The sequence below is a fragment of the Myotis yumanensis genome, unplaced genomic scaffold (assembly GCF_028538775.1).
Source record: "Myotis yumanensis isolate MYYU_CA2020_CCGP unplaced genomic scaffold, mMyoYum1.0.hap1 SCAF_4, whole genome shotgun sequence".
NCBI classification, from domain to species: domain Eukaryota; kingdom Metazoa; phylum Chordata; class Mammalia; order Chiroptera; family Vespertilionidae; genus Myotis; species Myotis yumanensis.
This window is the reverse complement of record NW_027223755.1, coordinates 24,345,698-24,369,377: the sequence shown is the minus strand read 5'-3', so window position 1 is coordinate 24,369,377 and position 23,680 is coordinate 24,345,698. Positions and strand designations below refer to the sequence as shown.

General features: G+C 40.1%; 1 protein-coding gene across 3 annotated transcripts; it reads right to left on the bottom strand.

The window, feature by feature from the left end:
* Positions 1-3,539: 3,539 nt before the first annotated feature.
* On the bottom strand, positions 3,540-23,648 carry CUNH5orf22 (chromosome unknown C5orf22 homolog). 3 transcript variants are annotated; one of them, XM_070411943.1, is made up of 10 exons: positions 23,499-23,648; positions 21,335-21,480; positions 19,198-19,347; positions 16,215-16,644; positions 14,305-14,367; positions 13,749-13,870; positions 11,249-11,315; positions 8,846-8,985; positions 7,784-7,834; positions 3,540-5,654 (listed from the first exon to the last, which is right to left on the bottom strand). In XM_070411943.1, the coding sequence occupies exons 1-10, from the start codon at positions 23,577-23,579 to the stop codon at positions 5,522-5,524; spliced, it is 1,383 nt and encodes a 460-aa protein (XP_070268044.1). In that variant the 5' UTR covers positions 23,580-23,648; the 3' UTR covers positions 3,540-5,521. The 3 variants fall into 3 exon arrangements, with proteins under 3 accessions (XP_070268044.1, XP_070268045.1, XP_070268046.1); XM_070411945.1 differs by lacking the exon at positions 3,540-5,654 and adding an exon at positions 6,759-7,201; XM_070411944.1 differs by lacking the exon at positions 7,784-7,834.
* Positions 23,649-23,680: the final 32 nt, after the last annotated feature.

Here is a 23,680-nt window from a genome sequence, read left to right as displayed (position 1 = left end):
TCCAAAGAGCTCCTGTGTTTATGGAGTTTCCATGCAAGCACTGTCATGTTGGATGTGAAGAAGCCCAGGGGACATCACCGTTCTCCACTAAATTCCTAAACATCCTAAAAATAGGCACAGGCATTCAGGCAGATGGAGAAAAAAATGTTATTACTGATAAAACTGGTATTAAGAGAACGTGGCTTAAGTCTGTGGCAACAACTGGCTTCTAACACTGCACCCCAGAGAGACTCTGCCATCTGCTGGCACCGCTGGACAACTGTAAGCCTCTCCCAGTCTATGGCCATACCACCCTGAACACGCCCGATCTCGTCTGTAAGCCTCCCCCATAGGACGCACCCTACAATTCCCCTCTCACTCCTCCTCGCCTAGGGAGGGGTGGATGAAAGGGAGAGCAAGGCTGGGGCTGTGATGGAAGGTGCTTCCACATGGCAGGGAAATCAGGAGTGAGAAAGTGTTGCTCTTCCAACAGTCAGCAAAGCTATAACCTAAGAGCAATACCTTTAAGGGACCAAAAGTTCATATCCACAGTTTTTGGCAATAAGGTCAAATGTTAGATGTGAGTTTTAGGCAGAAAATCAAACTACCTATGTTTTAAAGTCACACTGACACAAGCATTGTGGAACACGGTTCTTACAGGTTTTCCCTGGGAGAGAACAGATGACAAATCGTGGGAAAAGGACACGATGGCCTTTCTCTTATGACTTACTCAATGGACACAACCATTCAATTACAGGTATTATACTCTTGTGGACTTATGTACGTAACACCTAATCCTTGGTAACTGTTATGTGTAATACCTGTTTGTTATTTGTTCAATCTGATCTCAAAGATAGCATGCTCACGAGAGCATGTATAATGTAGGGCACATAATGAGGTTTTTTATTGCCAAGCCCCAAATGACCGCTATTTTCTGTACTCATTATTAGTTCATTAAACATTTTTTGAGGCCCTATGATAGAAACTGTGCCAGAGACCAGGGCTACGAAGATGTACAATGCCCTTGTTGGGCTCATGGTCCACTGGGGAGATGTAAACAGGTAATGGGCAATGCTGGGGCACAGTACAGTCGAGGAACACAGGGCCTCGAACCACCTCTGAGACAAGGGACTCTGACAAGTTAGTTGCCCACCTTCACAGCACTTGTAACTGGCTAAGGTAGCATTTGAACATGGTCTGATTTCAAAGCCACCAATCCCCCCAGTGCCACTTTGTGGTGACGGGCCCACTTCTGCCTGTGCCTGCTCCAGGTGGGGCGATGCTGCAGGCGGGGGTGGTGCTGCTACACAGGCAGATCTCAGGGTAGCTCTGTCCAAAAGCCGGCATCCAAGCCTAGCTCCAAGCCTGACCTCATCCCTGCCTCCCTCCTGGAGTGATCAGGGTCATGTCTGAAGGGCTGCTACATACCCTTATTAGGCCAAGCTGACAGGGACAGTCCCACTTTCTGGAATGATCCCACTTTCCTGAATCCTGTACAAGCAGGGGCCGCTCTGTGGTAAGCCCGAGGCCCAGAGGAAGGAAACCCTTGGGAGGGGTTTGGAATCACCGTGAACTGGCTAGAGATACCCATTCTCTCCTCAACTCCCTGTCATGCTCTGGCTGATTCACGAGGGACTTCTTTGCTCGAGGTCACCTGTAAATCAGCAATGTCAACAATAAGGATAACCCTAGCTCTATGATTGTGAGTTATAGGTTCAGGGGGTGGCAACTTCCAAACATTGTCCACATCAGAAGTTTACAGCAGAAACCCTAGGTTTATTTAAAGGCAGGCAGAAGGAAAGTATAAGAGGAAAACAGGTTGGGGTGGGCTTGGATTTCCCTAACCCGATTGCACACGAGTACAAGTTTCAAAATGGTGAATAAATGGGCACTTACACCAATTCCAAGGCAAAAATTCTAAATTATGGCAACTCTGCTTAAAGCCGTTACTTCTTTCCTTATGGGCAAGGACCTGCCCTCTTTGAATAAAGCAATTGAAATTCCATTATTAACAGAAATAAATGGAAGCTAATGGGGAGTTAATAAAAATCAGTATTTAGGCGAGGCATGAGGAGAGCAGCTGAGACCTGAAATAGCCACCATAGGATATTCTAATTAGGGCCGAGTTTGAAAATGACAGCCCGTTTACTGAATGGTTCTTGTGTAAAGGCTTTATATATGTTGCTCCTCACAATACCCTGATGAGTTACATTCTCTCATTATAATAAAAGGGAGCTGGGCATAGAGAAGGGGACACTGGGGCCAGGCGGCAGCCCCCTGAAGCGCACACTTACCACTGTGCTCTACTCTATTCAGTCATGACATGTACCTGTCTCAATCTTGGTGAGATTCATAGTAACTGAGGTACCAAGGCTTCTGAGCAGTGCTGATGGCTCACAGCTGACAGCTTCAGGGATCTGCTCGCTGTGGAAGAGCGTTTTGAAGTCAGAGACATGGCTGCTGTTGCTGGTGATGGACTGAGGACTCAACAAGGAAGGTCTTCGAAGGAAGTGAAACCGGGCAGCCTCAGGCCTGCCTCCCCTCTGCAGTGGCTTCCTGCTTCTGAATTATAGGAGCCAAACTTATGACATACTCATGTGCGAAATGCCAGCTCCCTAATTTGTGATGGTAAGATGCAACCTTCCAGTGAGTGGCCAGAATATTCACAGTCCAGGGAACTCTCTCCTAAGAATCGAGGGTCATAGAAACCTTAGCCACAACTTCATTTGTTGAACTCAGATGAGAGTAAAGAGAGAATGGCCCTGGTGTTTGGAGTCCTGGGAGTGCAGCTGGCAGCAGTGAGCCAAGAGCAGCGAGGACCTGTTAGTTCAGAAGCGCTACAAGAGCGCTGCAGCTCAGGATGGCCAGGCAGGGCCCCGCAGGCCAACGATGAAGATGTCCCACAGAAAAACGAGGCAATCTTGTACTAAGAAACATGCCACTGACTATAAACTGTTGGTAGTACGATGAGTATGTTGCCAGCAATCTAGGGCCACAACTGCTAAAATAAAACCAGTATTCAGAGATAATCCTATATAATAAAAGGGTAATATGCAAATTGACCCTAACAGCAGAACGACCAGAACGATCGCTAGACCAGTCACTATGAGGCACACTGACCACCTCTTGGTCCCTTTCCCCGGCCTGTAGGCTCCCATCGCCTGATGATGAACAGGGAACCGGGGGTGGGTGGCGGCAGGGGGTGGGGCCAGCTGTGGGCAGCTGGGGAAGATGGCCCTGATCGCAGGCCAGGCTTAGGGACCGTACCCACGCATGAATTTCATGCGCCGGGCCTCTAGTATCATATAAAGAATTAAGGAATTTGACCACGAGCTCCTTGAGGATCTAGAACACCTTAAGATATCAAAGCTATGGCCTATGCTTACATTTAAGTCACTTTTTAAAGAAGCCACTCAAAAGCCCATGCTTCAATGATATTCATGCCTAATCCAAACATTGTACTGTGATGTTCCTCATTGGTACTTAGAATACATATGAAGGATGTCTTGATAAATTAAATATTTTCCTATTTGAAATAAGCAAAGACATAATTTGCTGAGTTGGTTTTAGTCAACAAGTAGGGACTGAATTTTATTCTTCTAAAAGAATTACAGAGCATGAGAACAAAACAATCCAAGTGTCCTTAAAAGGAAATTGATGCCCTCTTGTTCTACCTGAGTTAAAACAATGATGAATTGCCGAAACCGGTTTGGCTCAGTGGATAGAGCGTCGGCCTGGGGACCCGGGGGTCCCGGGTTCGATTCCAGTCAAGGGCATGTACCTGGGTTGCGGGCACATCTCCAGTGGGGAGTGTGCAGGAGGCAGCTGATCGATGTTTCTCTCTCATCGATGTTTCTAGCTCTCTATCTCTCTCCCTTCCTCTCTGTAAAAAATCAATAAAATATAAAAAAAAAAAAAATGATGAATTACATCAGTTCATGGGAATTATAATAAATGACTACTAGCTACACCAGACCTATAAGATCAATGCTATGAACACACAGAAATTATATATAATTAATTAATACTACAGTTTGGTTTAAAATTTCAAAACCTCAATACACACCTGTTTATTTCTTTTAGCACACAAAATTAATTTACTGGTAAAAGTAACATCTGTTTACAGAACTCTAATAAAAATTTAAAAATAAATAGCACTATTTTACAATTCTGATCTTACAGAGAAATAAAACTTTTTGGCACATAATGTTCTACCAAAATAGAAAGTTAAATCAGTTTGCTTTGCTTTTCACAACAGAAATAAGCATTCACACTATCAGGCTTGGAAAATCAACTTGGTGACAAGAAAACCAGAATCGTTGGAAAAATGGGATCTGGTGCCATCTAGTGAGTGGTAATGGTAATGTGACTGTGGCTACCAGCCATTAAGTTAGGTAACACTATAATTTTAGTGACATGCATCTCAACAGGTACACAAGGCCTGAAAGTTACATGCAAAAATGAAGACAACTACTGTGTTAGGACTGAGGAATAATGGATTTTTTTTCCTTCTATAAATGTCATCCTACCTTTTAAAGAAAAAGAAATCAAGCAGGTAAAAATGATTACTGAACATGAGGGATACTAAAGGGGAGACTCTGGCCAATTAAGTAAATGAAAAGTTCCATGATTACTATAAGAGTGAGTCAGGTAGGCTCTCTTACTCTTACTCATGGGAGGCTGGTGGAAGGCAGTATTTATGGTAGGCCAGAAGGAAGGACTTAAATTTTTTCCCTACTATTTACATAAAGAGCTGGTTTATTTGAAAAAAGTATCTACCCAGACTGCCAATAAAGTGGCACTTAGGAACTATAATGACAATCAATGCTCACACTTACCTTCGTGGAGGCCAAAACTCCAGAATGGCTTTTCTGATTAGCAAACTAGAGTTAATTTTTGTTCGGTTGAGTTTCTGAAATAGACCTCCTCAACCAACAATGCTGAGAGCATTTTTAGCAAGAGCTGGGCTACAGAACAAACACTCACAGAGAGGTAGACTTCCTGTAAAATTTTCATGAACGGGCAAGTTTGTTTTATTGTTGTTATTATTATTTTGGTAGTAGCTTTTGAGAATATTACTTTCCTATAAGGCCATGTTTGTGGCTGTCCTTCCATGATTTATTTCTTAGCTGTCCCTCAAAAGGGCAGGGCCTGGTCTGTTCTGTTCATTACCGTATACCCAGCACCAGCACGGAATTATGTCTGGCACATGTCTCAATAAATGTCAGCTAGTTGAGTGAATAAATCAATGAATTAATGAATCTCATGCAGTCTAACCGACTTACAGGAAAAAGGGAAAAGAGGAAAAACAAAACACCCTCACAAAAGTGAGGACAATTACAGAAAGGAAGAAAGGTAAGCAACAGGGGTGTAGTCTTGATGCCAACAAAATTGCCATCATTCAACAACTGACAATACCTGAAGGATTTTAAGTCAAAGTTAATATAAAAACAAGGTGTTTTCTGGAAGACTCATTTACAAATAAGTTAATGAAAACCTGCTACTACATCGCAATGTAATAGGAGTCCAGTGTTTTGCTGTTTCAAGGTGGAGAGGTCTCTGCCGAGTACACCAGGTGGAGGTCTAGAGTCCCATAGAGGGAGCGGAGCACACTGAGGACTTTTTCCTGAATGGCGTCCACTTGCTCAGAAGGACAGTAATCATCCAGGCTTGACCTGGAACCAAAAAGAGAAAGAAAAAAACCTCAACCACATAAATAGGATGAGATCACTGTGCAGTGAGGAAAAGCCTGTATGTGTTGATATTAATATAAAATAGGAAGTATGCTAAATTTTGGAATAGCAGTTGAAAGCTACTAAATGTTTATTCATGTCAGGTACATGACACAACTATGTTCTTTAATCTTCTCAGCCACACCAAGAAACAGGTACGTTTACCTTCCCTTTAAAGGAACCTGAAACTGAGAAAGATTAACATGCACAGGGCCCACCTTCAAAGGCCCGGTGCTTCCTCACTGGCCTGCTGTTGCCCCGAGAGGGAGATGTTGCTGGGAATCCTGGGGCTCATTATTGTAGTGACTGGCATCCGTCCCTTCTTCTATGTGTACAGTGGGGCTAGAACTTAGGAGGGAAGAGGCTTTCCAACCGATAAAAGGGATCTGCTTCTAAAAACAATCTGTTAACTACACAAGTGTATAGGATCGTCCAAAATGAAGTGTGGGAATGTGCTGGTGTAGGGATTGATTTCCTACGTGGTAAGTACTGAGGAACAGAGCCAAGTGGATGGGACAGAAATTGACATTTTGGGAGTTTTTCTAGAATCACCAAGGACAACTTGAATGGCTAGGCAGTTATGACGTCATTGACAAAGAGAGCTGGACTAAGATCTGAAATGATTTGATCAGTGTCTCCTGGTTCTGATCTGGGTGAGGAAGCCATTTAGAAGGACGGATTGGGAAGAGCGGTATAGAAACTTTTATAGGTAGAAATGGGATGAGTTATCTAGCCTACTCCCTATCACAAGTATTTAAAACTGAACAAGTAACAGTCTTACTAAATAACCGTACTTGTGATAAACTCATTCCATTCTCTGGTGATTAGGTGATTTTTATGGCTTGATATAAATATTTAACACATAATAAATGATACACAACAATGTTAAATTATTAAATACTGCCCAATATATACATATGGATAAAGACCTACTTTGAAGAAGTATCATATACAAAAGATTAATTTATGACAAATAAGGGGCTGTTAAATGCTTTAAAAAAATTTCTGGCCTCTTTAACACTATTAGATTGGTTCTTCCCCTCCCTCCCCTCCCCCCATTAATTGTTAGAGAGAGAAGAAGGGAGAGAGAGAAAGAAACATTGATGAGAGAGATACATCGATTGGTTGCCTCCCACATTTGCCCAGACTAGGGCCGGGGAAGGAACCTGCAATCCTGGTACTGCCCTTGACTGGGATAGAACCCGGGACCCTTTGGTGCGGACACTCTAACCACGGAGCACACTGGCCAGGGTTGGAGTGGTTCTTGATGGGAGTACCAACAGGGAGTTTTGGAATTCTGTAGGTACATTTTTAATTATCAAATCATAATTAGGGGCCAGAGAAAGAGGAGAGGGCTGCAAGAATGCTTACAATATGCAGGATAGTCCTGCAACATAAATATGAATGACCGTTCTGTGTCCTCAATACTTTCCAAGCCCACAGAGCACTTACAGAGTGCAAAACCGGGTCCTGGTTTTCATTGTTTGAACCTAGAATGTATCATATGAAGAAAGTATTTTTGAAAACAGATTCAATATGTACTAAAATTTTCAGAAGTGAAACTACTCTGTTAATTGAAAGAAAATTGGACCAAGAGACTGTTTTAACTAGAAAGACTGTCACTTATGGCAGCGTCGTTCAAGTTATTTGGCTCATACAACATGTGAGTATCTGTCTGCGTTTGTTACTGTTACATTTTGTGACTCTGTTTTAATATGTATTACTTTTATCAATGACTTTCACTCCTCCTTTATGTTACAATGATATTTCTGTGTATATACATATATGAACATATATTTAAATTAGGTGTATAAGTAGGTTACTGCTATAGACTAAGACTAAGTCTTTGTGTACCCTCCCTCCCCCATGAAATTCATTATTTGGAACCTAATTCCCAATGTGATCATATCTGGAGGCAAGCCTTTGGGAGGTGATTAGGTCATGAGGGTAGGAATCTCATAAATGAGATTAGTGCCTTTACAACCATGATCCCCGAGAGCTCCTTCTCCCCTTCCACCACGTGAGGTTATAGGGAGAGGATGGCTTCTATGAACCAGGACCCAGGTTCTCACCACAACTCTGAATCTGCTGGTGTCTTCATCTTGGACTTCCCAGCCTTTAGGCTGTGAGAAACAAATTTGTTGTTTACATAAGCAACAGGTCTATGGTATTTTGCAACTGTAGTCTGAATGAACTAAGACAATTGTATTATCTATATATTATGTATAATATCCATATACTTTAAAATTATGCACAGTTAGATTACCTATGAATTTTGTTGTAGGACCATAAAAGATGTTACAAAATGCTTGTCATACAAAACATAAACATTATTTGAGTATTTAAAGCAGTTATTTTAGAATCTAACAGTTTTCTATAAAACCAGCCCAAATATGAACATAGAAAATGAAGTTTTTGTTGTTTTAACTATTCAGCACATTAGTATGCTTAAATCTAAAACATGGCAGCACCTAAATATTCCTCTGTAGGACACAGAAATGGGAATTCCCGTGTTTAGTGTTTATTTGAATAATAAACACCAACTTCAAAGATAACATGTTCTTTGCTAACCATTACTAAGTGGGAAGAAAAAATACATCTGAAATTTGAGCTGAGAAGGTAAAAAAATAGATTAAAAAATTACTGTATCAGTAATCAGCAGATTCATTCAGGGAGATTTGTATTAATTCATCTAGAAAGGTTGTCACTGCTATAACATTTGCCAACAACATAGAGGCTTACAGCAACACAAATTTATTATAGTTTTGTTGGAGGTCAGAGGTCCTGAAATAAAGGTGCTGCGGGACTGCATTTCTTCTTTTGGCTTTTTTTGCCTTCCCACCTTCTATATAGGCTGCCTGCAGTCATTCCTGACCTCGTGGCCCCATCTCCATCTTCAAAGCCAACATCCTCGCACCTTCCAATCTCTGACTTTTAACCTATCTTCCTTGTAAGGATCCCCGTGACTACATTCCATCCACCGAGATAATTCAGGATAATCTCCATAGTTTAAGATCCTTGAGTTAATCAACCCTTTAAGGTCCTTTTGCCACTATAACCCAACATTTTCACAAGTTCTTAAGATTAGGACATGAACATCTTTGATGGGCCTTTATTCAGGCTATCACACTTACCTTGCAATTGTTACAAGAGTAGGTTTTGGTAAATTTTTCAGTAAATAAAATACAGCCTGAATAAGATACTCAATTTCTTGTTCTGTGCTGATATGGTGAGGAAGTTCTGAATAATCACAGGTTAGACCAGCCTGATGAACCTGAAAATAAGACAATTAAAAATTACACTGTAAGGCTTTATTGTTTTTAGAAGATTCTTTATCCATTAATTGCCTTGCTGACAAATCTTTTAATATTTTTGTGAATTGGGATGATTTTTTTCCTTAATAATTTCTGTGCCACAGAAGTTACTTATTCTCTCAAGTTTGTAAGAACTGGCCTATACTCTTATTTGAGCCTGATGCCTTTTCTAGAAATAGTTCTTTAACTACTCTTTAAGTTTATTTTATGATTATGGATTCATTCAGTTTCTGTATTTACTTCTTTCTGACAATTCAGTTTCTAGCAAATTATCCATTTCACCTAGATTCTAAAAACTGATATAAAACTATACATAATATTCTCACCTTACCTTTTCTCCCAGTGTATTATTTTCTTTTTAAATAGATGCACTTAGTACTACATTCAAAGCTTTAGGAGGATATAAGGGAGAGTCTTCCTATCTTATTTAACCTACTGTTGCAAGTTTCTTGTGTATCCTTTGTGTATAAGCACATACTGCTGATATCTACACATGCGTTTTAAATATAAACGACTCACCAAACTCAATATGCCTGAAAGCTGGAAGTGGCTCACAAGCTGGCATTTTGCAGCTTCTGTTTTGAAGTTCTGGAAATCTGGATCTCAAATACGTCACAGTTTTGCCTAGCGTACATGAGTGCAAAGCATGGGGAAAACACTGATCTGCTATTTTATTGGATTAACATCAAAGATTTAACTGGCAATGATCCGTCAATGTAGTAAATGACACTCTGCATGATCTTTTCTACTAAATTGATTAAAACACTCAGTGTCCTAACCCTGCAGCTATAGGCATGCCATATTTGATTACATAATCTGTGACTGAGCCCATTACATCCCTTCTCTCAACAATGTATAAAACCCTCCCAACCATCACAAAACCCAGATGCAATGGAACAATGAAAGTAGATCTGCATGAAGTCACATGCATTAATATCACATGAGCGCAACCATTTTTAAACCCTAAGTGTCTTCTCTTTCATTCTTTATTTTTTATTTAATCCTCACCCAAGGAGTGAGAATATTTTTCCCATTGATTTTTAGAGAGAGTGGGAGGGAGAGGAGGAGGGAAAGAAAGGGAGCGGAGGGAGAGAGAAACATCTATGTGATAGACACACATCAATTGGTTGTTTCCCACATGTTCCCTGACCAGGAGCTGGGGTTGGATCTGCAACCCACGTATGTGTCCTTGACCAGAAATTGAACCTGTGACCTTTCGGTGCACAGGCAGATGCTCTAACCATGGAGCTCTGCTGGTCAGGGCTTCTCTTTCATTCTTAGTAACTGCCATTAAAAAGAAGGATGTTTATGTATGGTGCTAGCTGGGTATTAGAAATACTGGGCGAACACTTTGTAAAGTATATGATTGTCTCACCACTATGCTGTACACCTGATTCCAATACAAAATAATACTGAATGTACAAAAAAAAAGATGAGTCTTAGATTAGCCACAATTTAACCAAAATATTCTTTTGCTGGTATTTTTTATTCTCATAAAGTTAGCATTAAGTCAATATGTAAACTTCAGTTCAAATGAGGTGGTTCGATTGTATTCCATGATTAAATAAAATATTAAGAAGCACTACAAATAAAAGAACACAAGGCTGGGGCTGGGGGTGTGTGTGTGTGTGTCTGAGCTCTGGCTCAAAATCGGAGAAAAGGCACATGAACTTCAGCTGGGAAAATTTATACTTCAAAGACTGCAGAATGATATCAAAATAAAAGAGATTATCATTAAAGGTATTCTCTTTTGCCACAGAATTCAAGTCACTGCTGGCAAACAGTCAGTTATACAGCTGATTCAGTTAAGATGTAAGAACCAACTCACCAGAGTGCTTTCTTGTGTCTTTCTGTTTGGTTTTTATAATCAGAAAATTTTACACAGTCAGGAAACAAAGGAGTAAAGGAGTAAAAAAAACACGTATTCTTTCTTTTCTCTGGGAAGAAGAGATCTGACAGAAACAAAAACAAAACCCCACAAAAACAAAAATACAGCACTTTTGCCTCATAGGTAAAATTGGGAAAAATATGTTATTCCTAGAAAAATGAAAAATGTTCTAGCTTCTAAAAAGCATGTATTTCTTTTTCACCACTTAAAAAATATTCATTCACACTTCCCAAGAACATGAATAAAAGTGACCTACTTTAACAAAAAACACACTTTTCTACCCAGAAATGCCTTTGGAAAGGGCCAATTTTTTACTTCAATATAAAATAATTTACCATTTCATAGTCTGGCACGTCCATCCGTTTTTTCAAACTCTGCACAAGTGGAACTAGTGATTCCATTCTGGAAAACAGCCACAGCTCAATTAAACATCACAGCACCTCAACCAAAACTACAGCAGCCAGTGAAACATTACCCTTAAAATTCGCCATTAATATGATTGTTGGGAAAGGAAAGATAACGCTGTTCAAATGTCATCTTAAAAATGTTCCCCCACCCTAACCGGTTCGGCTCAGTGGATTGAGCGTCGGCCTGCGAACTGAAGGGTCCCAGGTTTGATTCTGGTCAAGGGCATGTACCTTGGTTTCGGGCACATCCCCAGTAGGGGGTGTGCAGGAGGCAGCTGATCGATGTTTCTCTCTCATCGATGTTTCTGACTCTCTATCTCTCTCCCTTCCTCTCTGTAAAAAATCAATAAAATAGCCCCGACTGGTTTGGCTCAGTGGATAAAGCATCAGCCTGCGAACTCAAGGGTCCCAGGTTCGATTCCAGTCAAGGGCATGTACCTTGGTTGCGGGCACATCCCCAGTGGGGGGTGTGCAGGAGGCAGCTGATCGATGTTTCTAGCTCTCTATCCCTCTCCTTTCCTCTCTGTAAAAGATCAATAAAAACATATTAAAAAAAAAATCAATAAAATATATTAAAAAAAAATGTTCCCTGCTGTTTTCTTACCTAAAAAGGTTACAGATTGTGTTCAAGGTTGAAAATTAGCACTTCAGAAACTGAGGTTTTCCTTTTCCTTAAAAATGCAAGTTCTACTGTGAATTTATTTATTTTTTATTTTTTTTAAAAAATATATTTTATTGATTTTTTACAGAGAGGGAGAGAGATAGAGAGTTAGAAACATCGATGAGAGAGAAACATCGATCAGCTGCCTCCTGCACATCTCCTACTGGGGATGTGCCCGAAACCCAGGTACATGCCCTTGACTGGAATCAAACCTGGGACCTTTCAGTCCGCAAGCCGACGCTCTATCCACTGAGCCAAACTGGTTTTGGCTCTACTGTGACTTTAAAAGTCACTTTGATCAGCAAGAAAAGTAAGTGCCTTTAGCACACAGTGTTGAAAAAAGCTTGAACTGATGTTAAAGTGCCGGGTTAATATTTACTGATGTGATTATGCATAAGTAATACATAGCAAAGGAAGGTATCTCTCCCTCATCATTTAGCCAAATAATTCCTCTCCCCAGAGATAACTGCTGTTCTAGTTTCCTCCTTATTCTTCCAGAGACCTGTTGAATTCTCTCTCTATATATAAAAGCCTAAGCGACCATTACAACTGAACGACCAGTCGCTATGATGCACACTGACCACCAGAGGTCAGACGCTCAACGCAGTAGCTGCCCCCTGGTGGTCAGTGCACTCCCACAGCCTATCTCCCATGGCCCCTCCCCTCTGCTGGCCAACCTCCTGAGGCCCTGCCCCCCAGAGCTGGCCAACCTCCTGGGGTCCCTCCCCCCTGCTGGCTGGCCAGTCCCCCCCCCCCCCCCCCCCCCGCCATAGGCCTTGATAGCAGGCCAGGCCGAGGGACCCCACCCATGCACGAATTTGTGCACTGGGCCTCTAGTTTTCAATAACTGTTACATAACAAATCTTAGTGGCTTGAACTACTGATTCTAACTATATTTTGTTACTACCTTATGACAGATTTCTCACATTTACATGTGGAGAATAGTCTGTTTGTGGGAGATGAATTTGAAAATAAGCCGGTTCTGGTCTTCTATGCTCATGGGCACACAAAGTTTGTGTCTGACAGTTTTACTTTAGTTACCTGGTCTTGTGAGTTTATATAACTTAAAGAATTATTTTAGAGAAAGGTAGCTATAATATTTATGTCACTTACTATTCTTTCAAACTAGCATTAATACTAAAGGCATTCTTCACTCTGCCCCCCAAATAAACAGATGATCACTTTAAAAGAACTTTTGTCTCCCTATTTTCAGGTTGACACTGAGAGATTAGCCAAATAAATGACCCAATGAAAATCTCAGCTCTCAAATCTTGCTCCTTGATGCTATGGGCAGCTTGAAAAGAAACTCTTCTACTCATAGTTGAGCTATCCTTAAAAAGAGGCACGTTTTCACATTATAATTTACTAGTCTAGTAAACTTTTTTTATTTTACTTAGAACAGGGACTGTCTTACTCATCTTTAATCTCCCATGAAACCCACCACATCTTGTATATAATAGGGGCAGCTGCTGCACAATGACTAAAAGCACACCCACTTACTATGTGATCTGGGATGACTTAACCTCTGTGCCTTAGTTTCCTCATCTATAAAATAGAAGTGATAATAATGAAGCCATAAGATTGTTATAAGCAATAAATAAGATAATGCAAGGAAAACCTTAGAATTATATTGGGCACACAGAAAATAATAAATGCTAACTAGTACATTTGTGTTGAAATTTAATACTAATTTTTAAAAGCAATTTAGTAAATCTAGCAATCTATCTAGGACTGAAATATAGTAGAGTTGGAGAAAAAAGGTCTTACCCAGGGTTTGAAGCCCATTTCTGTACAGTTTCTTCATCATCACCATCACACAAATCAGCAAAAGTAGCTTCTAAATCTTCTAATTGGTGAATTCGAGTATCAACACAATCTACCAAATCTTCCTTTAAATGCACAGAAAAGCCGAGATTAAAGTTATTCTTTCAAAAACAAGTAAAGGAGGGTGGGGGGAGTGGAAGTGGGCGAAGGGGGAATAAACGGGAACAGAGACTTGATTTTAGGTGGTGAGTGTACAATGCACTATGCTGATGCTGTTTTATTGGGTTGTACACTTGAAACTTGTATGGTTTTATTAATCAATGTCACCCCAATAAACTTAATTTAAAAATAATTTAAAAAATACCCTCTTCTGTAAAACAAACAAATAAAAAATCTCAATTCAATTAATTAAAACATGATTTCCAAGTACAAATCATAGACTTCCCCAATAAACACACACACAAAGATTTTGGACAGTTGAGAGCCCTCTAGTAAACTATTAAGGTATTATTAAATATGTGACAAATAGATAAGCCCAAAAGAAATAAATGGAGGATACCTCTGTCAGGTTGGTGCCAGGCTTTTTAAATTGGTACAGCTCTTGTAAGATTTTGTATTCCTCCTAAAAACAACACAAAAAAATCCATATACTAGAAAAAAATTAATTTTTTCAATGATATGCTTAAGTGAAAAATGGCTGTGATACAAGAACATCTTATATAATCATTAAAAGATCTATCTGGGAAAATCAGGCAAAATGCCTAATTCATATTTCATTGTAAATATTATCATTTCTTCAGAGTTAATTTTATCCATCTGGGCATGACAAGTAGAGGTCTATGATTATTTAGATGAATCACAATGGCTTCTGATATGTATACAGAATAAGGATTGTAAAATGCAGCAACATCATTATAAATCAAAAACTGAACTTAGAAAAAAGACAGTTAATTTGCATCTCCCCAAAATAGATCTGGGACAACTTTTTGAACACTAACGCAAGCAGATACACATTTCCATAAAATGCACCTTTGAATGCTCATTTGGACCATGAACTCATCAGTTTCCCAAATACATGATTTTATTTCAGATCAGTGCATACTGGTATTGTCTGGTGATTTGCATTTAAGATCTGCTGAGGTATTCTAAGAATCACAGGACTCAAAGATTAGTTATAAAAAGTACATGTGTAATCAGGCACCTCATTGTTTACTGAAAAATTTGTCACGCAGGGTTTTATAGACATAGAATATCTTTGGGCTCGGCCAGCCTGGCTCAGTGGTTGAGCATCGACCTATGAACCAGGAGGTCACAGCTCGATTCCTAGTCAGAGCACATGCCTAGGTTGTGGGCTCGATCCCCAATGTGGAGTGTGCAGGAGGCAGCTGATCAATGATTCTCATCTTTGCTGTTTCTATCTCTCTCTTCCTCTCTGAAATATACGTATGTATATCTATATATATAAAAGGCTAATATGCCAAGTGTCCCATCAGTCACTATGACGTGCACTGACCACCAGGGGCTGCCGAGCTGCTATGAAGCACATTGACCACCAGGAGCTGCTGAGCTGCAGTGACTTGGCAGCAGTGGGTTCTCGGGTGATACACTCTGAAACCAGAGAGGAGGAGCCTGATTCCTCACGGGCTGTGCGATTCCACTTCGGCCATGGGTTATGTTGTTGCTGGGGCACTGTCGGCCCCGAATCTGGTTTACTGCATTGTTTGTGTTCTACACCCTGTACAATAGCAACTTTGCAGAGTGCCCTCTCGCATTCTGGGACCCCTCAGGGGATGTCAGAGAGCCAGTTTCGGCTGATACTGGGAGTCCAGGCCAAGGGACCCCACCTACCAGAGGGACCCTGCTCACTCAAACCATGGTGCCACCACAGGTGCGGCTGGCCGGGGAGGGACCACGGGAGGTTGGCTCCAGGGTGTGTCTGGCCTGTCTTGCCCAGTCCTGCCCTGCCGACCACCTTCTAATTAATTTCCTTTCAATGTGTATGAATCCGTGAACCGTGTCACTAGTATGTATGTGTGTGTGTGTGTGTGTGTGTGTGTATATATATACCATAAAAAACTGGCCATAGTATTTGTTTCGAGGTAAGAATCTGAGGGAATGGGAATGAGTAAGAGACTGACATTCTTTAATGTACACACTTTCTTCTATTATATCACTTTTTTTTTCCAACCACCCATGCACACATCACCCCAGTTACTAGTAATAGATGCAAAATAATAAATAATAAATACTATCTAGAGCAGGGGTCTGTTTTTGTATGGCCTTCAAGTTATGAATGGTGTATATAATTACAAAGGGTTTGAAAGAACAACAAGGAAGAATATGTGACAGAGGCCATAAGACACCCTCCAATACACTCATTACTATCTGGCTGTTTGCAGAAAGTTTGCTGATCCCTGATCTACAGAAATGTCATATAACTCTCAAGATCTACATTTTAAAAATGTTTACCTGAGTGAACATTTCTTTGAAGGGATTCTTGACTGAAAAAAAATCTAAGTCAATATCTAAAACAAATGCATCCCCTTTCTTCAAAATTTCCAGAATTTCTCCAGAGCTGACTGTAGTCTGGCATTCCTGGTTCTCAGAAGAACGTGAACATGAAGGTTCCAGGCTGGTGTGGACCCTTCTCTGGGTCACTGTGTCCTTTTCCAATCCTTCTGAACAAGAGGCACAGTTAGTAGAGGCAGTGTGTTCTGCGTCTTCCCGTGCTAGCTTTGGTTTCTTAGCAGAAGACACTGCATCGTTTTCCTCTTGATTGTTACAGAGTTTATATGGCTTTACCATAATTACATCCAATTGTAAAGGTTTTTGGTTCTCTAGCTGGTCTTCAGTTACATAAAGACCATCACTTAGGAAGTAGTGATCTGTACTTGTTACCCTGGATCAGAGGAGAAAACTATTTTAAAGATGAATAGACAAATTAACTGCTGTTTCATATAGCATTTCCACGGCATTGCAGATCTATAAGAAAGGACATATTAGACAAAACCTGAGAGCTGTCTTTAATATTTGCACTTCCTATTCTTCTGTAGAAATAGCATTCCCCAAGTTTTTAACTGGGTACACAACTGCCCAGTCACAGTTTGTCTGGTAGCTAGGTGTGGCCATTTGACTAAGTTCTCGCCTTGCTCTCCCCTCCCCACCGACTGGCATTATGACATGGAAGTGGCAGGCCCACTTGGAATATGAGGACAAAGGCAACATTCTAGAGGTAATGGGGCAAAAAGTAGAAGGAACTGGGGTTACCCAAACTACAGAACTGCCATCTAGGCCCTGGATTGTATGCGGTAAACTAATCTGAGAAAGGAAAATGATGCTGTTCAAGCTGGTGCCTTGGCTTTCTCTCATACCAGTTGAAACTTTATCCAACACCGCCCCCCCCCCCCCCCAAAAAGAAAATCACTTAAGAGAAAAATTACACATCTGGAAATAACTTCTCATATTAGAAGCTCCCTCTGATGTATTTCAAAGCTTTGATAATCATAATATTTTAATATAAATAGCAACTTAAAAAAATCTTGTACACATGCAGAACATATTTCACAAGTTGTAGATTTCTGATTTTAGACACATTGGCATGATCTTAGCTTTTCAACTATATTATGCTTTGGTAAGTATTATGAACAGTGAATGCAGGCTCTATCCAACTAAAATAATGGTTAATAGTTATTTCCACCCACTCTACTCCAACATATACAGCCTTAAATTGAAAAAGACATAATTGTCCCAAAAGATTAATGATGCAATAAAACTAATGTCCAGGCTTATTAAAAACTGTATCATCCTAAAAAAGACAAAGCCTTAACCTAAATCTGTATTCTTCTTTAATAATGGATATTTTACTTTGTTAGTATTAGTATAAACATACATATTTCAGACTGCATACCTACATGTATGGGAGTTTCTTTCATAAATTTTTACTTGTAGGATTAAGATCATGAGAAAATCAAAATCTTCCTAATATTGTTATTACACTGAGTTTCAAATGTCTATTTCAGATTGCTCAAAATTATTTGATTTTGCAGAAATCCCTTATAGGTTAAAGTAGGCTTACTCACTGAAGTATCGATAAAAACCCTACCACTCTTTCACATATGCTGTTATTATGTATAATATTTATTATATGAGGAACCCTATTTATTTAGTATTATATCCTCAATAAATAAAATTTCATATATACAAAATTAAGTTATTTGTGTAATTGATAATAATATATAACAAAAGTGAATCGTTATCATGAAGGTAAGCCAGAAGTAAAAACTATCATTTTCAATGAGAAAGATTATTTCATTTTCAATGTATTATCATTTAATCTCACTATCCTCCAGGTTATAGAAAGTTATAGTTCCACTACTTAAAACATTCATCTCATCACAAGAGAATTACGAAGATACACAAAATATTGGTTACACAGCTTTACAACAAAAATATGTGCACGTGTATACTGCCAGAGTATTCTGTAATTTAGATTATCTAAAGCTAATCATGTTAATAAAATTAAAACACCAAATCTACTTTTTAGTCATTTGATTTATAAATAAATAAATAAATAAATAAATAAATAGATAAATAAATAAATAAAAGAGCCCAGTTGGTGTGGCTCGTGGTTAATCATCGACCTGTGAACCAGGAGGTCATGGTTCTATTCCTGGCAAGGGCACAAGCCCAGGTTGCAGGCTCCATTCCCAGTAGGGAGCCTGTAGGAGGCAGCTGATCAATGATTCTCTCTCATCATTCATGTTTCTATCTCTCCCTCCCTCTCCCTTCCTCTCTGAAATAAAAAATAAATAAATTAAAAAATAAAAGTAAGATAATTCTGATTTTTCACCACTAATTGCTCCATTCAGCAGATCATAGTTATATTGGAAGAAAATAGTAAATGTATCATTAAATATTTAAATATAAAAGGTACTTCAACGATTTAATGGAGTTAGTCAACAATGGAGCTAAAATTCTAGATGATGAAGATCATGTTATTCAAAAATAGACTTGGCACCCTGGCCTGGTGACTCAATTAGTTAGAGTGTTGTGTCCCATATACCAAAAGGTTGAAGGTTCGATCCTAGTATTCCCAGTTGGGGCCCGTGAGAGGCAACTGATAGATATTTCTCTCTTACATCAATGTTTCTCTTTCTCTCTCCCCCTTCCTATTTTTTCTAAAAATCAATAAAAAAAAACAACCACCAAACATATCCTCGGGTGAGGACTGGAAAAAAAACACAACAAAAATCTTGACCAGTAACAAAATATAAATGGTGTGTGAAGAAGGTCAAGAGACTTGAAAACCTGTTCCTGGTGTTTGAGAACTCTTTTCGGAAGAGCTGAGGCTTAAACTGACTCTATATGTGTGTTGAGATACTTATAAATTGCAGGAATCCAATATAAGATAGAAGCATTCAACCTTTCATACTTATAAATATGAGGAAATTACCTGATTGTTGTGGTGGAAGTGTCTTTGCCTACTAAAAAGTGATGTGTACCCTCTCTGATTTGCTGAGCCCATGTGGGATGAAGCCACATGACATTGGAAAAATGGCCAGCATAAACTGCAGGCATAATCCAGTTCTCAATACTTAATTCTCTGGAAAAGAAACAGAGAGGAAGAATGAAAACTATTAGTGAGGGTTTTTTTTCCAAATGTAATTTCATTCACAATAATATTTTAAGACAGCAGGTTTCAGAGCATGATCTGAGGGACCCTTAGGAGGTGCCTGAGACCTTTCTTGTGACCACTAGTTAAAACAGTTTTCCTAAAACACTAAGGCATTATTTCGTTTTTTCATGGTATTGACATTTGCACAGGTGGTGCAAAGCAATGGTGGGTTGATGTCCTAAGATTAATCAAGGTAATAGAACCAAACTCTACTAGTAGTCATTGTATTCTTCACTACCACACACTAACGCTCTCCCCACCCCATCAAAGTCAGTTTCAGGTAAGAATGTCCTTCATGATTACAACTTGATCTTGAGTATACATTTTAAAATGTGGGTTATATCTATTTTTATGTCACAAAATGAGAAGTGCACAGAAAGTACTTCTGCTACATACTTTGAAGTAAGTGGTTGTCTCAAGGAAAAGCACTTGTGATTCAATTGCAGGCTAAATACCAAACTGATTAATAAACTATGGTTATCAGACTTGAATCTGAATTGTTGGATTCTACAGTCTAGCTAAGCTTTAGGAAACTAATACTTATCAAGTGCCGGTATAATATTAAAGAATATTCACAATGATCTGAAAAGGCTATGAAAATTATCTTCCTGAATCTTTTTCATATACTTCCACCAAAACAACATATGGCAACAGACTGGATGCAGAAGCAGATATGAGAATCCATCTGTTTTTTATAAAGGCAAATATAAAAGAGATTTATAAAAATTTAAACAGTATTACTCTTCTTACTAGATTTTTTTTCTTTAGAAAATACATTTATTTTTCCATAAAATTATTGAGGCTAACATATAGAGGTCTATTGTTATTTTGAAATTAATATTTATATAGATCTGTTTTAATTTCAAATATGGTAAATATCAATAGATATAACCCACATTAAAGAAAAAGCTCAATGATTTTTAAGGGTATACAGGAATCCTGAGACTAAAAAGTTTAAGAACTAATATTCTATGACTAACTGTACAATCTGCATACCTGCTTCATAATTCTTTTCGATTTCTAAGACATAGAACCTCTAAATATAAAAGAATAAGGACAATGGCAGAGCTACCATGTTTCTTTAGAAACTAGTGCTCTGAATTGGGGTTTTGGAAAAAGTGAAATGTAGTAGGGTAAAATTAAATCACACAAGTATCTATCTTTTAATTTTATAAATCAGAAAAATTACTGCTATGTAACTTTTTATATTGTACAAATAGGATACATTCTAACAAATATGTACTTAAAGAGGCAGGGACAGAATTTCAGGGAACTTTCTTACAGAAGAGAAACTAATAAGTAACTATTTAGAAATACATTAGGTATGATCCTTCATGAAGAATAGAGTTACCAATTTCACTTTCATCTCAATGATTCTATATAACTGAAAATCAGCAGGATTTGTGACCTGAAAGTAACAAATTGGGAGGTTGAAAAAACTCAATACTGGAAGACAAGATATACAAATTAAATTATTGCACATTTTCTTGTGCCTCAGTTTTAAAGTGGAGAGGAAGGGAGAACTGGCTCAAATAACTTACCAAGTGTCTTCTTTTTCTAAAATTCTGTATTTTATAGCAGAATCTGGCAAACATTGGCTGAGCCACCTGTCTTTGTAAATAAAGTTTTACTGGAACAAAACCACAGCCATTTGTTTATATACTGTCTAGAGCTGCTTTCACACTAGGAGGGCAGGGATAAGCAGTTGCATCAGAGACCATATGGCCAGCAAGCCTAAAATATCTACTACCTGGCTCTTTAAGAAAAAGTCTGTCAACACTAGCTCTAAATAAAATATAAAAGGCAAACAAAGCAAACTTATGAGCTTAACAAAATCTATTCCCTTAACTGCTTATTATCTACTGCAAATGGTATTTCAAGCACATAAACAATCATTAACAAAACCATATATTACCCAAAAAGAGTTTCCTTATCAAACACGGTGTCAGCTGGCATATTCACAGGAATAAGGAGATCTGGATGTGAATCAAAATGCACAAAACTTATATTACTGTCAGGAAGATGTTTTGAGCCAATGGCGCGGTATATGAACGGCAGAACCTGTAAAAGACGCATGCATACATTCAGAACTGGCACTGAAATCATGAGCATACACTTATCTGCAGACTGAAAAATGTTAAATGTAACTGCACGTAATCTGAAGCACACCAAGTTGTTAGCAAGCAGCAAAATATATGTCGGAAAAGGTGCTCATTGTAGATGATTTAGATAATGATCTCAAGCTTTATTTTTTCCCTCAGAACTTCCAACTTGCACCTCCAAAGGCTCTAATAGGCATCTCTGCTGTCATCTTGCCACCACAACAAACTTAACAGACAATGTGAAGAAACAAAGGATGAAGGCTCAGAAAACACCTGCTAGTTCATACATGTTCTGGCACTAAAGATGTGTTCACGCTCCTCTGGGTCTCAGGGCCCTTTCCATATTTTAGGAGGTGCAGTTGGGCTAGGCCAGTGGTCGGCAAACTGCGGCTCGAGAGCCACATGCGGCTCTTTGGCCCCTTGAGTGTGGCTCTTCCACAAAATACCGACTTCTGCACATGGGCCACGAAGTTTCAATCACACTGTACGTGTGCGCCCGCACGTGTTATCTTGTGGAAGAGCCACACTCAAGGGGCCAAAGAGCTGCATGTGGCTCGCGAGCCGCAGTTTGCTGACCATGGGGCTAGGCGGTCTATAGGGCTTGGTCCTGTTACAGTCTGTATATTTGTAGGTTTAAGACTGAATTTGACTAAGCAAAGAAAAAACCCCTCATAGACACTGACAAAGGGAAAAGGGAATGGAAGCTAGAAGAGGGTCAAGGTGAGATAAAGGACTTGGAGTGGTGAACACACAATACAATATACAGATGAAGTAGAACTGTACACCTGAAACCTATATAATTTTATTAACCAACTGGAGGCTCGGTGCATGAAATTCGTGCAGGTGGGGCGGGGGGGGGGGGGGGGAGGGTGGTGTCCCTCAGCTCGGCCTGCACCCTCTCCAATCCGGGACCCCTTGGGGGATGTCTGATTGCCGGTTTAAACCAGCAGTCAGACATCCCTCTCGAAATCTGGGTCCGCTAGCTCCTAACCACTCACCTGCCTGCCTGCCTGATCGCCCCTAACTGCTCTCTCCTGCCGGCCTCATCGCCCCTAACCACCTCTGCGTCGTGGACACCAAAGTTTTGTCCAGAAGGATGGTGTACCCGGTCTAATTAGCATATTACCATTTTATTAGTATAGATATCACTCCAATGACTTGAATTAAGAAATACCCTACAATGAGTTATGAGAGAGCGAGAGAGAGAGAGAGAGAGAAGAAAAGAAAGAAAGAAAGAAAAATAGAAAGAAAGAAAGAAAGAAAGAAAGAAAGAAAGAGACTGAATTTGAAGGCACCGCCTAACCCACACTTGCTCTTTCTCTCAGGTCCACACACACTGTGTGTGTCCAGGTCCTGAGAAGCCAAACTTCCTTCCTCTCCTCTTAACTTTCTCCACCCATAAATCCGGGATCACCCTTTTCCTCTTTCAGATCCAGAGAATTCTCAAAGTTTATTAATGCTACTTAAAAAAAAAAGTTTCAGATCCATGGCCCTCGTTTGTAGGCTTCCAGAAATCTGCGTTCAGGCACTGTTTTAGCAACTCTTCATGTATAGAAACTATCTTTAGTGTTTAGAAACGCGGACACCGTGCTAAAAAATGTATGTGCACACAATAATATTAACGGCTCTAAGACAGTGCGCATCCTTAACAAAAAGCCTCCCACCCACACAGCAGGACTGTGCTGGCGCCCAGACAGCAGGAAGCCCGCGTTAAGGTGCAGGTAAAGGTAGGGATTTCGGGCTCTGCGGTCAGGCTGCCCAGGGTTCGAATCCCGGCACCACCAGTGGTTGGCTGCGGGCTTGGGGGCAAAGCGTGCGAGTTAAATGAGTTGCCCGCGGCCGACTAAGATCCCCAGAAACGCCAGCGCCTACTCTTCCAAGGTCCTGGGGTTCTCCCCACCGCAAGGCAACCCGCGCCGGTACCACATTCCGGTTCTGTCCGGCCTCCCAGGCCCGGGCTCCGCCGCGCCCGCTCACCTCCTGGTGATCCTCCACCACCCACACCGGGAGCTCGGGGTAGCGCCGGACGCGAGGGCCTTCTCCCGCAGCGTCGCTCATTTTTCCGCGCTCGGCTGCGTCCCGGGAGCGCGAGGACCTGCAGAAGCCGGAGAATCGGCCCCACCGCCCACCCAGGGCGCACAGGCGCGCTCACCCGGTTG

What these genes read in the sequence shown, in the direction of transcription:
- CUNH5orf22 (XM_070411943.1), bottom strand. Translation starts at nt 23,579, where the DNA reads ATGAGCGACGCTGCGGGAGAAGGCCCTCGCGTCCGGCGCTACCCCGAG. An exon ending in TGGTGGAGGATCACCAGGAG is followed by an intron (nt 21,481 to 23,498) that starts GTGAGCGGGCGC and finishes CGTCTTTTACAG; the next exon opens with GTTCTGCCGTTCATATACCG. An exon ending in GATAAGGAAACTCTTTTTGG is followed by an intron (nt 19,348 to 21,334) that starts GTAATATATGGT and finishes TTTCTTTTCCAG; the next exon opens with AGAATTAAGTATTGAGAACT.